Genomic DNA, 16495 nt, shown 5'->3' with positions numbered 1-16495 from the left:
TGGACAAAAATAGGGTCTTGGGGGCCGGAGCCTATCCTGACTGCCATGGGATACACCCTGGACATGTTGCCAATCCATCACAGGGCTGTTTCACAGATGTATTATATTTAATTCTCAAATAAAATCATACGTTATTATACGCGTCTTTTTCCCCGTAAATACAAAAGAAATTAATGAACATCCTTCAGGCCCCATATGTTCTGAAAGAGGCAACACAGGCGCGCTGACAGTGTGTTCTCAGTAGAGGGAGATGTTGGCTAATAAATATTCTCTAATATTCTCCCTTCTTTCATTAAGGATGTGAAAGCAGCTGAGTTGGTAGATGTCAGAAAATGGAAAGGCTCTGCTGGGCCGCAGGTCTGCTGATGTGGACTTTATTAAGGATTGTGACTCCTTCAGAGGGAGGTGAGTTTACTTCCACAGTTTCCTCTTAACTTAAAACTGCGCCGGAAAAAACGGGGAAAACCATCGCTCAACGCCTTGTGATGTTTCTCTTAGACTGAGTGTCCGTGACTCTGGCTTTTCCCAGTCTACGAGACGAAATATTATTTAGATCATACAATTTAGACATGAGTTAGTTTTTTTTTACATGCAGGCTTATGTTTGGGATCTCAGCATCCGCACTACAAGCGATTTATGATGAGAAGCGAATAAGCGATGCAGACAAGGAGCTGCTTTTTAGGGAAGCGGAACTAAAATAACACGCCTTAGAAATTAGTCCAGTTTTTGTTTACACAGCTGCAAACCGAATGGAAATTCCAATCGAAGCAGAATGTAATCAGCAAGAGGAGAGGTAGTAAATAAACTGCAGTTAGAGATCGTTGACGTGTGTGCTAAGAAGTACAGCTCCAGTGCGAGGCCAACAATAGGATCATAACAGGAAACATTGAGTTCCCCATTTCTTCTTATGCATCCACTGAGTCTTCTGATCGACCTCATTAACGCACTGATTGAAGCTGCATTATTGTGAGGAAGTCTGGTCTCTTTAAATAAATATATTTTTGCCATGATCTTTGCTCATTCATGAATGTTCCCCCTGCTATCATTGTTCTGGAAAATACCGAAACTTCTAATCCAAACTGAAAAAGCTCCTTTTCTGGATCTGTGACACTGGTGAGATTCGATTTTTTTTTTCCTCTTTTTTTGTCATTAGGCTACTTATTTTAAGACATGATTTTTGTTTTCACTTACTGCGGTCAGCAATGAAGTGTTTTTGAAGAGCATAAAACATTTCATGAGGAAGAGCAGCCTAAAATGAAACTTAAACCATCCTTTTGCATGTCTTTGTCACTCTTTTCAGTCATTTTCAGTCTTCTTGTGGTTTTGTGGAAAACAGGAGGTGGGTGCAGTGATTTGAAACATGTAAAAACATAAATGCAAATCCAGTAGATAAGGTAAAAACAGAGTTTGTACATTTCTGACAACTTTGAAAGTCAGTACTCTATGAGGACCTTTATTCTTTAAGTTATCAGTTATTTGTAATAAATCAACCAGCGAGGCTTCTTTATTCTACGGCAGAGAATGGCACAGAAGTCTTCTATTGTGGTGAGCTTCAAAGAATGAGCAAATCACACACCTTATATACCTGAGAAAATATTCCATGACTGCCCTTGCTTGTATAATAGCTAAAACCATCACGGTCGCTGATTACATGAGCATTTAATGGCCTTAACTGCTGCCGATGGATCATACACTAAACTCTTTGGATACTATCTTTGAAATCTTCTAAACGAGCATTTAAGTTGTTATTTTAACTGGATTTACATTAGTTATTGTGCCATCATCTGCAATGCATTGAGAATATAACATACCTGCAATGTCTGACAATATTCTCTATTGTGTCAGGTCAACTTTCTCTGCCTGCCAAAAGCACTCTAGGTTTCACACGTGTTTGCCAGTAAAGATTCAATGCATAAGTCATTGAGGGTTACAGCTGCTCATTTGATGTATAATAAAATGCTGTTAAAAGTATCCTTTAGTTTGGGCTGTGTTTGTAGTACATGCTACAGTGCAGGTCTGCAGATACACCTGCATGTTCAGCAGGTTTCGACACTTCGTGTTTTTATATCTTGTCTTTTTACAAAAAAATGTGCTGCCTTTTAACCATCTTGATAAGGTGCAGCTTCAATGTTTAGTTTTGATATCAAATCTCACTGTTTTGAAACTGAAGATTTTAGCTTTAGCTTTCATGCTTGCCTGGCGGGTTACAGGGTGACCTAGTGGCTCTGGAGTCATGTGTCCTGATGCTGTTTTCACCAGGATTGTCTCAGCGGATAATATTACTTCTTTTGAAAAGTCTTCCTGAACTATGACTGAGCTACATGCAGCGATTATCACGTGGAAAATGTAGTTCCTTTTTTCAGCTGTGAAAAACATAATCTTTCAGTTGGGCTCAAAATAGACTCGACTGCACTGTTTTTGGTTCACACACAACTTCAGTGTGTGTGGTCTTGTGCATGACCTTCAGCTGTTATTTGCTTCTCGGTTGATGAATCATGTTGTCTGGTGTGGCTTCCCAGTCCTCCCCGGATGTCCACAGCCACTGCTGTCCTCCCTCTAGACAGATATAACAACTAGAGCCTTCAGCCCGCCGCCAGCCCCCACGTCTACTGCCAGGTGATTCTAAGGAAGCCACTTGCCTCTGGTTTGCAATTTTTAACTGCATTATTTCGGTTCCAAATTATTAACACCTGAAGAAAAGACAGGATTCTAACTCTGATCTGACCCGGTGATTTTGGTGAGTCTGGTGAGTCGTTGATTTCTTCAAGAAGCCTGGATGCTTCGCCTTATTGACCTCGAGGGGATGGAGACGTGGGCGGCATGGAGGTGGCCAGTCCAGGAGGTGTTGGAGGGAGAGGAGGGGGTCAGGGAATGGTCCGAGTTCTAGGTTTAACTTATCTAGACAGTTGCCTGTTTTTAAATTCATTTAAATGATTTTATTTGTTTCTCTTTATATTCTTTTATGTATTTTTAATGCTTCTTGCACTCCCTGCTGCAATGCTTTTATTTTATGTAAAGCACTTTGAACTGTTTGTACATGAAATGTGCTATATAAATAAATTTGATTTGATTTGATTTGATAGGTTGTCAAGTTGTCTGTAAAAAAAAAAAATTCTTCACTGTCTTTAGGTTCAGATAAAAGCATTAATTTAATTTGATTTGTCTTTTTTGCTTGATGAGTGAAAAAGCAGCCAATGTCCAAAGAAAAACTTTTGAAAGACCTTCATAAAGCCTGGAGAACTATTGCTCAGGACCACTTTTAAAGATGCAAGAAAACCTGGCTGCTTGGAAGGAGCTGTATTAAAACAATCCACATGGATGATTTTATCTGGCTGCGTTTGTTTTAAGTCCTCAGGGACAGAAATATTTAGAAAGTCACACAGACTTTTGTGTTCATTTATTTTGTATCTCCAGTACTCCTTCCAGAACTAACTGACCTCCCTTCACCTTAACAGTTCAGTGGAGGTCTTTCTGGAAGGAGTCCCAGACTCTTGCCGTGCACAGTTTCAGTTTTACACTTGGTCTGTTTGATTTATTTCTTTATTTTATTCTGAGACCCCTGCAGGTATACTTTTGCCACCCCCTCACATTGCAAGAACACGTGACCCTGCCTATCTACAGTTTTCTTTAAAACTTTTGCATTTAAACAACTGGTTGTGGGAAATTTGAGCCCCTCTTAGATGGTGAATCTTGTTGCTCTCTCTCTCCTTCCCGTCCAGCAGACACTGGCCCTCCTTTCTGTCAGGCTGATAGTAACAAAGTGCCTAAAGATACAATTTAAAATATCTTCTTTGCTAAGTTGTCTGTTATGTGTCGACACGACACTGGTTCATCCCTTGAGTTAGGAGCCTTTTTCATGGCTGAATGATTCATAGGTCAGAGTTAAGTGGCTTAACAAACAAACACATTCCTCTGAAAATGGTCAGGAACAAGGACTGGACTGAAAATGAGTAAAAAAGCAGCCGATGTCCAAAGAAAAACTCCGAAAGACTTTCAGAAAGCCTGGAGAACTATTGCTCAAGATCATTTTAAAAGATTATAAGAAATTCTGGCTGCTTAGAAGGAAAAATAAAGAAATGAGGGCTGGATCGGGACTTTTTACCATTACTGTACAACTGCAAAAGTCTTTGTTTACTCTCTTTTTGCTGTGAAGACATGTTCTCTCTGTCAACATTTAGAGAAGTTTATCTTTTTAATAAGCCTCTCTGTGTTCACATTCAGTCACACTCAATTGAACCGGATTAGTAGAGGTATTGAATTTTAATAAATTAGGTGAATCCAACGACAGTAACAAGGCATGAATTTTTGGGACTGTGAATTGAGAAATAATTTGGACTGCTGGTGTTGTCCCTTAATTGAGCCTTTGTGTGTTTCAGATACTGAGGTGTTGTGTGTTTTAATGGAGAGCTGCATCTTACCGTGCAGCTTCCAGAGCAGCGGTGACGACGTCATCCACTGGATTAAGATAGCAGGAGAACTTCGAGTCCACTCATTTTATAACCGCCAGAATCAGTTTGCCCACCAGAACCAGCACTTCAGAGGCAGAACGTCACTGTTCCAGGATCAGATCTCCAGAGGAAATGCCTCACTGCTGCTGACGGGGGTGGAGGTTCAGGACCAGGGCAGATACAAGTGCTTCATCAGCACCATCAGAGGAAACAAAGACTCGTTCATCAACCTGAAAGTGGACGGTATGAGAAACAGTTTTCCAAAAGAAAAAACTTCAACTTGTCTCAGTTTTGTTTGTGTGCAATTATTTTTTTTTTACTATCACATCAAAACTCTCGTTTGCAGCTTCAGTCAGTAAAGTCAGCATCGATCAGGTAGGAAACAGGATCACCTGCAGCTCTAACTGGATCTACCCTGAACCTGAGCTCACCTGGTCCACCAGCCCTCCGTCCAACATGAGCCTCCAGAACACAACCACAGTCCAGCAGACTGAACAGCAGCTTTACAACATCAGCAGCTCTCTGATACTTTCAGACAGTGACACTGATCTGATCTACAGCTGCACCGTCAGAACCAGAACAAGCAGCAGGAGAGCTACTTGGAGACAAATCTGTGAGTACAATTTTACGCTCATATTTGAAGAAATTGTTCCCTGGATTCAGCTACAAACAATAATGTATCTGCAGCTGTGATAGGTTTTTAGAGTTCTCTTCAAAATTGTATACCCAAATTTTGTTTATTAGCAGAAACTTAGATGTTGGCCAAGAAGAGCTGCACAATCCAGCGCAACAGCATTTCTAATGAATTCTATGCTGTGGGTGTTGAACAGTAAGTTTGCTGTAAGTAAGTCCACTTTGTGTTGGTATTTGGGTGGTTGGTGGGTCTCTGTGGGTGAGTAATTTGTGGTTACACGGGTCTGCTTAGCTTTCTTGGCTTTGATGGTTACAGGGACAGGGTGAGCTTGCAATGGACTGAACTATTTCTACACTTTCTACCTAATGTTGTTTGCCTTTACCTTTTCTCTGCTCTGACACATGAAAAGGTGCCAGGGGTGAACAAGATTCACCTGGGCTTGTCTTGGCTAACACATCACTTCAATGTCGCATGGAGTTCTGGGACAACGCCTGTGGAGGGGCAGGCCGGGGTGGCGGTTCCCATTTTTAACAAAGGGATCCAGAGGGTGTGCTCCAACTACAGAGGGATCACACGAATCAGCCTCCCCAGGAAAGTTTACTCCAGGGTTTTGAAGAGGAGGCTCCGACCGGCTGTCGAACATCAGACTCAGGAGGAGCGGTGGGGTTTTCGCCCAGATTGTGGAACTGAAATTTACCCTATCAGAGTTACTGAGGGAGTTGTGGGAGGTTGATCATCCAGTCTACATGTGTTTTGTGGACTTGGAAAGGGCTTATGACCGTGCTCCCCAGAGGGATTCTGTGTGGGTGCTGTGGGAGCATGGGGTACCGGAGTTGTTTTTACGAGCTATCCGGTCCTTGTATAGCCAAAGTAAGAGCTGTGTCCACATTCTTGGCACTAGGAGGAACACATTTACGGTGCGTGTTGGACTCCACCCGTACTGCTCCTTGTCACTGATCCTGTTTGTGGTTTTCATGGACAGGATCTTGGGGTGTGGTATGGGAGAGGAGGGCGTCTGGTTTGGGAACCTCAGGGTTACATCTCTGCTTTTTGCAGAAGATGTCGTTGTTGGCTTCTTCAAGCCATGACTGTAGGAGCTATTTGTAGAGTTAGCTTTTGTTTTTTGGTTCTAGTTGTAAATTTAATTTACTAATTAAAGAAACACGAAGGGATGAGATGTTTTTGGATGTTGATGATCCAATTCGATTTAGATCGGCTGCTGATCAAAATCAAGCAGGTCTGGTACACCCTCAATATCATTCTCTGACAAATGGCTCTCAAGATGAAATTGTAAACATTATGCAGAGACAAAATGACATCGCTGCTCTGCTAGTTCAACAAAACCTGAGCTCTATGCTTCCATCAAGAAATATCCCCGTGTTCGATGGAGACCCTCTTCACTTCAGGGCTTTCATTAGAGCTTTTGAAAATGGAGTAGAGGACAAAACAACTAACTGGAGTGATCGTTTACATTTTCTTGAAGAATACACCAGGGGGGAACCAAGGAACTTAGTGCACAGTTGCCAACACTTGCCCTCAAAGATGGGATACAACACGGCCAAAATTCTTCTCGCAGAGCATTTTGGAAATGAATACAAAATTGCAAGTGCTTATATGGAAAAGATTCTTAACTGGACACCTGTTAAAAGTGAGGATGTTAAAGCATTACAGTCGTTTTCTCTATTTCTGCGAGGATGTTCAAATTTAACAGAGCAAATGACACAAATGAAAGAACTGGACTTGCCCTCTAACATGAGAAGCATCATCATGAAACTTCCGTACAAGCTAAAGGAAAGATGGAGGAATGTTGCTTGTAACCTACTTGAGCAAAAAGGTCAGAGAGCACTATTTGTCGATCTTGTCACTTTTATTGAAAAGCAAGTCAAAATTGCCTTGGATCTGCTTTTTGGCAACATTCAAGACTCGCCACCTACCAAATCCAAGTCCTTCAAGACCAGCCATTTCATGCAAAGGAATAAGGAAAGCAGTTTTGCTACCAATGTAACCACCATAAAGGAAGGAGACATGACTCAATGTATAGGAAATAAAATCAAGCCCTCTTCAATTCAAAGTTGTCTGTTTTGTTCACAAAGTAGTCACTTACTGGATAACTGCTCTCAGTTTAGAATGAAATTACATCGGGATAAGATTAATTTCATCAAGGAAAAGGGAATATGTTTTGGTTGCCTGAAAGTAGGCCACATGAGCAAAGACTGTCGCAGTCGCTTGGATTGCAGCGTGTGTAACCAAAAGCACCCAGGAATCCTTCATATTGAGCGGCAGGATAAAGGTACATTCTCCAAACAATCACAACAGACTGCGAGCCTTCCAAGTGTTTCTACCGTAATGTGTCAGACCTGTGGTCATATTGGGGCCGGTGCTGAAGATGATTCTATCTTTTCTGTTGTTGCAGTTAAAGTTAGGAGCCCCAAGAGTAACAAGACTCTATGGACATATGCAAGTTCATGAATGTTGTAACCAGCACAGCAGAGATGATTGAAGGTCATTATTGTATTGACTTACCTTTCCGACAGGAGGATTGTGTCCTGCCAAATAATCGCTGTGTTGCAGAACAGCGCCTTCAAAGCCTGAAAAGAAAATTTGACAGGAACAGCACATTTAAGGAGGAATACGCTGCATTCTTCAATGACATGATCGCTCAAGGATATGCTGAAGTGGTGCCTGCTGATAAACTAAAACAAACTGAAGGAAAGGTGTGGTACATTCCCCATCATGGAGTCTATCATCCCAGAAAAGGCCAACTTAGAGTTGTTTTTGACTGTGGAGCAACATATAAAGGGACATCACTGAACTGCCAACTCTTGCAGGGACATGACCTGACTAATACTGTCATTGGAGTCCTCATTCGATTTAGGCAAGAACATGTTGCTGTAATGGCGGACATCAAAGCCATGTTTCATCAAGTACATGTCCCAGATAAACACATCAACTTTCTCCGCTTCCTCTGGTGGCCAGATGGTGATACTGCACAGTATCCACAGGAACATCGCATGAGAGTTCATCTGTTTGGTGCTGTATCCTCACCAAGTTGTGCAAATTATGCTCTGAGGAGAACAGCAGAAGACAATGCACAGCATTTCCCACTTGAGGTGATCAATACAGTGAAACATAATTTTTATGTGGATGACTGCCTGAAAGCGATGTCTTCAGACGTAGAAGCAGTACAGATGATCAAGGATTTGACTGCTCTCTGTGAAAAAGGAGGATTTGCTCTTTCAAAATGGATCAGCAACAGCCGTACTGTGCTGCTGTCAGTCACAGAGGAGAGAAGAGCAAATAAAATGATAAAGCTGGATTTGGACGTTGATCAATTTCCAACAGAGCGAGCACTAGGGCTACAATGGTGCATTGGGACTGATATGTTTCAGTTCAGAACAACCACAGACCAGAAGAGGCATTCTTTCAGTGGTCAGCTCTCTTTATGACCCCGTAGGATTTTTGGCCCCATTCAGTATGCCAGCCAAATTGTTGCTACAGGAGCTCTGCAGGAGAAACCTGAAGTGGGATGAAGTAATTCCCCATGCCTTCTCTAAACAATGGTCTGAATGGCTCCAGGATCTTCAAAAAATGGATGAATTCAAAGTGGAACGCTGTATTAAACCCAGAGACTTTGGAGTCCCAGTTTCAGCACAGCTTCACCACTTTTCTGATGCCAGTCAAGTTGGATATGGAACTGTGTCTTACCTGAGACTGGAAAAGGATGATGAGATACATGTAGCATTTATTTTGGGAAAGGCTAGAGTTGCTCCCCTCAAGCAGACCACAATCCCAAGATTGGAACTCACAGCTGCAGTTCTCGCTGTTCGAGTTGACAAAATGCTACGGAAGGAGTTGCAACTTATGCTGGAGAAATCAGTTTTCTGGACAGACAGCACAACAGTTCTTAAATACATCGCAAATGAGACCAAACGATTCCACACTTTTGTGGCAAACAGAACTTCTGTCATCAGAGAAGCCTCAGATGTTGAGCAGTGGAGATATGTGGCTTCAAAAGAAAATCCATCAGATGAAGCATCAACAGGAATGAAAGCTCAGGATTTCCTGACAGGCAGGAGATGGTTAAATGGACCTGAGTTTCTCTCCAAACCAGAGGAGGAATGGCCTAATCTGAAAGGAGATTGTGATGTGGTTTCTGACGATGACCCAGAGGTCAAAAGGGACTTGACAGTGAATGCTATTGTCAAGGATGTGGAAAAGGCCACCAGCCAGCTGATCAATTATTTTTCATCCTGGAATAAGTTAAAAACGTCTGTAGCTTGGTTTTTAAAAATCAAAGCAGCACTCATGACATTGGCACAAAAGAGGAAGGAGTTTAGTGCTTCTGCAGGCCTTAATGAAGAACAAGAAGTGGACAGGAAAGTTCAGAACTTTAAAGTCACACTCAAAGGGAAAAATCTGACTCCTGAAGATCTTGTGAAAGCAGATGAGTCCATCTTTCTGTATGTTCAAAAACACAAGTTTGAAGCTGAAATCACCTCACTCAAGAGTGGATTTAAAACCCATCTCCAAAAAAGGCATTTTGGAAATGAAGACAAAAATGGACAAGGCCAAGGAAAAGCCTCGCTCCTGGAGACATTGTTCTTGTCGCAGATGCCTCAGCTCCAAGAGGATCTTGGATCATGGGGAAAGTTTTGGACATCAGACCAGATGCAAAGGGCCTGGTACGCACTGTGCGTCTTCAAACAAGGACCAGTATTCTGGAGAGACCTGTGACGAAGCTCTGTCTACTAATGGAAGCAGCAGTCTAACATCATGACTCTCGTTCTCTATCTCTATTTCTCTCTAATTAATATGTGCTTTATTTTGCAGATTCATCAGGAAGATGGTCCATTTAGAGCTTATATGACGGATAGAATAGATCTGTCTCGTAGTTGTAGATCCAGAATTAGCTCCTTTTTGTAGAGAACTGTAATTGTGATATTATGCACAATTAGGGGCCGGAATGTAGGAGCTATTTGTAGAGTTAGCTTTTGTTTTTTGGTTCTAGTTGTAAATTTAATTTACTAATTATGAGTAACTTTATTTGATTCATTTCAGTGCTTTATTTAGATTAGATTTTTCTTGCTAATATTCTTTGTTAGTTATTTGTTTTGAATATTTTGTTAATTGGGTCACACTGTGCACCTGAGTCTATTTATGTAGGTAGGCACCTGGAGTACCAGCATGCACTGGGGTGGGCCAATGGTTTTTACCAGGGAAAGGGAGAGAGCATTAGGTTTTCTTTGTTCTTTTGTTTGTTTTATTGTTTTGGAAATAAATCATCAGAAAAACGCAAGAATTCATTTTTGGAAATTCATCTTCTTTTGCCTGCGTTAAACCACATCCCCATGGTGCATCAGTGGCCTTTTGATTTAGTTTGGTTTAAGTTTAATTTGTTTTTTATGGACAAATGGCCACTACAATGACCTTCAGCATACACTGGAGCGGTTCACAGCTGAATGTGAAGCAGCCGGGATGAGAGTCAGCTCCTACAAATCCAAGGCCATGATTCTCAGCTGGAAAAAGGTGGAGAGCTCCCTCCTGGTCAGAGATGAGTCTCGTCCCTCAGGCGGAGGAGTTGAATTATCTCTGGATCAGGTGAGTTGGAGATGGACAGACGGGTTGGGCCTTCATCAGCAGTAATGAGTGCGCTTGCTCCAGTCTGTTGAGGTGAAGAGGGAGCTGAGCTCGAAGTTCACTGGTCCATCTTTGTTCCAACCTGTGGTCACAGATCTGGGAAGTGACTGAAAGAATCAGATCGTGGATAAAAGCAGCTGAAATGACTTTCCTTCAGAGTGTGGCTGAGATCAGCTTGAGAGATAGGGGGAGGAGCTCCACCAACTGGAGGAAGTCAGAACTTGATAGTAATCAGAAAAAAAACCCCAAAAAACCTCTTCTTACTGTAGATTTGTATAGCTAATGTTTATTCACTATTTTTATTTTATTTTATTTTATTATATTTTATTTTATTTTACTTTATATTTATTTTATTCTATTCTATTTGCTTGTTTTTACTTTAATTGTTTACATATCTTTTACTGTATGCTGCTGCAACATAACAATTTCCCAAATTGGGATGAATAAAGTACTTATCTATCTATCTATCTATCTATCTATCTATCTATCTATCTATCTCTGACACGCATAAACTATAATCCTTACAGAAATTACAATAAAGTATTTCAAAACATGATACTCAACAGTCCCTTAAATGTTTGTACTTATACGTGTCAGTTTTTATGCTCTATGATTTCAGCTGTTATCAGTGCTTCTAGCAGTGAGTCAACAATCCCCTGCTCTGCCTCGAACACTTCCCTCACCAGCTTCAGCCTCCTGTGGAGATTCAACCACACTCAGACCATCGTGGACCAGACCCGGACCAACGTCACCTTCGCAGTGTCCGAGGAGTGGAGGCAGCATGTGAAGGCTGTGTCAGAGTCAGGCAGCCTCACACTACAGGACTTATCTTCGAAACAGGAAGGGGTGTACACGTGTGAACTCAGTAACTCTGAGGAGACGCACCTCACCGACATCCTTCTGAGGATAGAGAAAGGTAAGATTGAGCTTCGAAGAAGAGAAGTCTGTTCGACTCAAAACATTTCAAAGTCACATTATATATCTTAACAACAGGATGATCATTTCAAGTATCAACTAACATGAGAGCAAAGACCAAAACTCTGCAGGAATACTGAGCAAAAGTCTTGATTGAGCCCTCGTTTCTTTCTATTTTTCTTCCAAGCAGCCAGACTTTCAGTGAAATACATACAGAAAAGAAGGGTGGAGCTAGAGTTTGCACGGAACTGTAGACTCTGATTAAGATCAATCTTTCAGTTACACAGCAGACTTACATAATCACAAGGTAAACTCAGACATTTATAAGGAAGCCACATGAAGAAGCAAAACGGCATATAAAGAAGGAATGAACTAATTCGGTTTGAGGACATTTTTCCCTTCAGTCCATTTAAAAGTTGCTTTGAAAATATTTAAATTATAGATCCTGTAAAATCCATCCATTGGACAAAGTTTTATGAAGTTTGGAGTTAATTTAGTGGCATTAACTGTGTCGTGTGTTTCAGGTGGTAACACTACTGTTAAAGCAATCGTCACAGCTGTGCTGATCTCTTTACTTTTATCTGTGCTGATGGCAGTTCTGGTGCATAACAGAAAGGTAAGAACATGCTTTGCTTTCATCTGCTGATAATCGATGTGTATGATGTTTATACTTATGGTTTTATGTGTTAGACACAGATACACAGCTGTCATCTGCCCCATTCAGAAAAAGGGTTATTTAAGGCTTACCACATTATTAGAGATTCACCACATGGTTCACAGTGCATGGCATGACATAGTTTACTGAATCATTAATTACTCAAAACTGTCATGGATATTTACCTGGGGATGAAGCCTAAATCTGTATTTATTTAGTTTTTTTTATTTCAAGCGTTTGCTGGATTTTGTGCGGAGGAAAAAAAGCAGGTGAAGGTCAACACAGGAGAGTTTATCCTGCAGCAGCTGAGATGGAGGTGGCTCCATGAGACCCTCATCTGCCTTAATGTCTTTCAGATTTAATGTCTTTGCTGTTGTTGCGCTCCAGTTCTACCTTCAAATACTCATTTTCCACATCAGCAGAAGTCTCATCTTGATCTGCAGAAGAAAGCACTATAAGCCGTTAGTATGATCAAGAATCCATTTAACCTCCTGATGCTGCGTGTTAGTGTTCCTGTGCCTGAGGTTGTAATGGGTAAAATAACACATTAACATTCATACCGAATTACTGAGTCATTAGCAACTATAAACGCTTTTATAGATAAACTGAAAGATCACAAATTGCTCTAATAGAGTCAGGCTAATGTATAAAAGTACATCCTAAAATAAAACAAAAATGTGATTTATTTATATATATATATATATATATATATATATATATATATTTTTTTTTTTTTAAATTAGAGAAAACCCACTGAAGGCGTTCGGATTAAAAAACCCGGTGAACATTACTCGTCCTGCTTTAAAGGTGGGGTAGGGGATCTTTTTCTGGAACATTTTTTTACATATTGCTTGAAATACTCTTCACACCCCCATTGCAACCAATTAATTAAAAGTTTTGACACAAATATGAAAAATTTTAGTGGCCTCTAGTCTAGAACGTACAATCTAGGAAAAACAGTATCCAATCATTGTGAACGGACCGTTCACAATGATTGGATACTGATGCCGTCTATCAAACTGCAATCTGCTCCTCCCTCCCCCTCCTTCCCCCTGTGCGGGTACCCTGCTCCGTGAACGAATTACGCGTCCAGAAACTTGGCAGGAAGCTAAACTAGAGGCAGCTTGGCTAGCACCTAGCATTATTAAACGTATAGTTATCATATACTAAATACGGCAACGATCGATGCTTGCTGTCAGAACAGCGCTCGTGCACCTTCGTGCTCGTTCATGTACTCTAGAGGCGTGCCTTCGGGGGGAAAGTGAAGAAAAGGGTTGGGACTTTTTACCTGTGTATTTTCAGAATGCAGCTTCGATGGACTCAAAATCCAGGATCTCCTACCCTACCTTTAAGCAGGAAGCAGCATTTCCGTTCTCTAACTTGTTCAAATTCAGCTTAAAATGTGCCCAACATGTGGACGGAGGCGTGTCTGGTCTTAAACGGCGTCAGAGAAACCTCATTCACTGTGTTTTGATGGTGACTGCTGCATTGACCCCTGCCTTAAACCAGTTCAGATAGCAAGCCTTCAGGGGCCCGTTGCACAAAACTAAGATAAGGGATTAAGCCGGGATATGTTGGCTATCCTGGCTCAACTTATCCGTGATCCAGTTGCACAAAAGTGGGATAGAGGGAAGTGGGATATGTTCAGACCTAAGTTTCCATGGAGATTTATTCTGTGAAGCTTGCAATCATTAGATAATTTAGTTTCCCACAGACTACACATAAAGTACATCACCATATAAATATAAATACACAGAGTGTACCATGATTTGGATTCCTTGAACCTGGCTAAGTAATTCATCCTGGATGTCTAAATCCTACTTTTGTGCAACGGGCCCCTGGTCTTAGTGCTTCATGATGAGCTGCTTGTATTGTATTGCTCAAAGTCTGCCAGAACATAAATATGCGTGGCATCATGAGTAGCTTTCCGTTAAATGTATTTCTGCAACTTTGAGTTCATGCTGTTTATTTCAGTGAATATCTCCAGTGTTTTGATCAACAATGAATGAAAATGGAGGTTAGAGTCACAACAACTTCATGTAGGTTTACTTAACATCTATTTATGTTCCGAAACCAACAAAACGGATCAGGAAGCTCAATAAAGCCTGAAACTACAAGTTATTTGATCATCTTTTGACCTGTTATTTTTATTTGTTTATTGCAGGAAACTAAAGACATTAATGTCAATCTACACCTCACAGGATCGGACAACAATTAGCTTTACAATCAGATATAAACCATGTGAATATTTACAGATTAGTTGATCAAAGAGAAAAAAGTAGATGAGTTTAAAGAATTGGGCGTAATTTTGGAATCTCACAATTTTAAAGTGTCCAGAACCATTAAAACCATTAAAACTGTCTTTATAAGATTTTGTTTGGCCATTAAGGCTGTCCAGTTAGTCCAATGCTGTTACCTGTTTAATGCTGTCTAACAGTTTAGGCTCGAGCAGTTTAACCAGCTGTTACGCTTTTACCTCATTTTATAAACAAGCTTGAACAATTTAGATTAAAAAAACAATAAAATGGTACTGCTGTCATTTATTGAAGAAGTATAAGTTACTAAGCTTTCATCATTTATAAAATTACATTTTTTTTTATTGATTTTTAAACATATTATTGGCCTTAAACTTGCTTTGGCCTAAAGCCTAACCCAGGACAAGGTCTGGAAATCAGCCTGTGTTCATGCAACTTTTTTACTTTTCTTCTCAATGTAATATGATTTTATGTTTGTAAATTTCATCAAGTGAAGTTTTGTTCCGTTGTCATACAAAATGTTTCCATTTGCGCCCAGCAGAAGGCACCATGACACCACCAGTCAACCATCAGCCCCACCCTTCACAAAGTCTGTCTGATCTCTGTTTTTTTACTTGTTGCTGAGGTGCCTGACCGTTAAAACTCTGCTTTATTCCGCTGTGCACCTGAAATATTTATGTATGTGATAAATTCAGTGTCAATTATTAAATAAAAAGAAGGCGAAGCCTCTTCATTTGTGTTTCTTTTCTTTTTAATTCACCTCAAGCCTTACGGGATAGCATGATATCGGATCCAACTGACAGTTTCACTGAATTAATTCATCTTTATTGTCATCATACAGAAAGTACAATTAAACCGTTTGGCTTAATCTCGACAAGAAATAAAACCACATGAAAAGAACATTTGAAATACAAACACAGTACAGAACCCTCAGAGCTGAGCCGCTGCTCCTGCTGCTATGAGCGCCGCCATTTTGTGATGCAAGACCCCTTTTTTAATGATTCTTGATTGCTTCATTAAAAATGAATATTCATTTTTAAAATTCAGTGCAGCAGCCTTGAACACTGTAAGTTTTTTTTCTTTTCTGGTTTACTTTGTGGTTTTTTTTTAGTTATTTTTTCTTATTTGAGAGATTTTATGCTCAAAGTTAGATCCGGTTACCATCTAATGCAGCTCTAATGAGGTAAAGCAGGAGAGTCTATTTTTAACCACCAGATCCGTGCAGGAGCTCTTTCACTTTTACACTTAAGAACTCATGTTTGATTTGATCTGTCACACAAATATCAACACAGAAGACAACCTTTCATCAACGTCTCAAGACTTCAGATGAGGTGAAACATGTTGGTAGATTTAAATCTTTAACAGCATGAGATCAAACTCCAAAGATAAAATAGAAACAAACTAAGTGAACCGATTATTTTCACCTTTTAATCTTCATGTTTCCCCAAAGGTTCTCTACAGGTAGTCTTTAAAGAACACAAAAGGCTAAATTGCATCATTCATTTCGAATTGGTGCACAGCGAGTGAACATTTCTGACTTTCATCATCTTTCAAACTCAGTTTAAGAAGATGCAAAGCAATAAATCACAATTTGAGACCAATGTAACACAAATTCCTTTCAAAAGAGTCTCAGTCAAAGTGCACACTTTAAAGATTTATCAGATTCTAAAACAGTTCAAGTCATTTGCAGAGAAAGAAGTGCCTAAAAATCACTGAGTTGTTAAAAAAGATAACCTGTAGGATTTCAAAGGAAGTTTTTTTTAAACAATATTTAAATCAAGGGAGAGAACTTGTGACTAAACTGCAGCAACGAGCTGAAAACTGAGAAAGTCTGAACAGACGTGGAAGGACATCACCAGTAACAAGTGACACGTGGAGGAAAAGGATTAGATTTGCTCGTTTGTTGACTTTGTGATTCTTTTTGTGATTCTTTTTGTTTCCTTTGAGAAAA

At 40.3% G+C, this 16495-nt stretch overlaps 1 protein-coding gene across 3 annotated transcripts; it reads left to right on the top strand.

Annotated features, from left to right (window-relative positions):
* Positions 1-316: 316 nt before the first annotated feature.
* LOC142370077 (CD276 antigen homolog) lies at positions 317-15277 on the top strand. Of its 3 annotated transcripts, none has more exons than XM_075452497.1 (6): positions 317-405; positions 4377-4691; positions 4795-5061; positions 11339-11635; positions 12159-12250; positions 14454-15277. In XM_075452497.1, the coding sequence occupies exons 1-6, from the start codon at positions 333-335 to the stop codon at positions 14505-14507; spliced, it is 1098 nt and encodes a 365-aa protein (XP_075308612.1). In that variant the 5' UTR covers positions 317-332; the 3' UTR covers positions 14508-15277. The 3 variants fall into 3 exon arrangements, with proteins under 3 accessions (XP_075308612.1, XP_075308613.1, XP_075308614.1); XM_075452498.1 differs by having other exon boundaries at positions 12524-15277; XM_075452499.1 differs by lacking the exon at positions 317-405 and adding an exon at positions 1050-1113.
* The last annotated feature ends 1218 nt before the right edge of the window (positions 15278-16495 follow it).

This window comes from Odontesthes bonariensis, chromosome 20 (genome assembly GCF_027942865.1).
Source record: "Odontesthes bonariensis isolate fOdoBon6 chromosome 20, fOdoBon6.hap1, whole genome shotgun sequence".
NCBI lineage: Eukaryota > Metazoa > Chordata > Actinopteri > Atheriniformes > Atherinopsidae > Odontesthes > Odontesthes bonariensis.
Note: the sequence above shows the minus strand (reverse complement) of the source record. Positions and strands in the feature narration are given on the sequence as shown.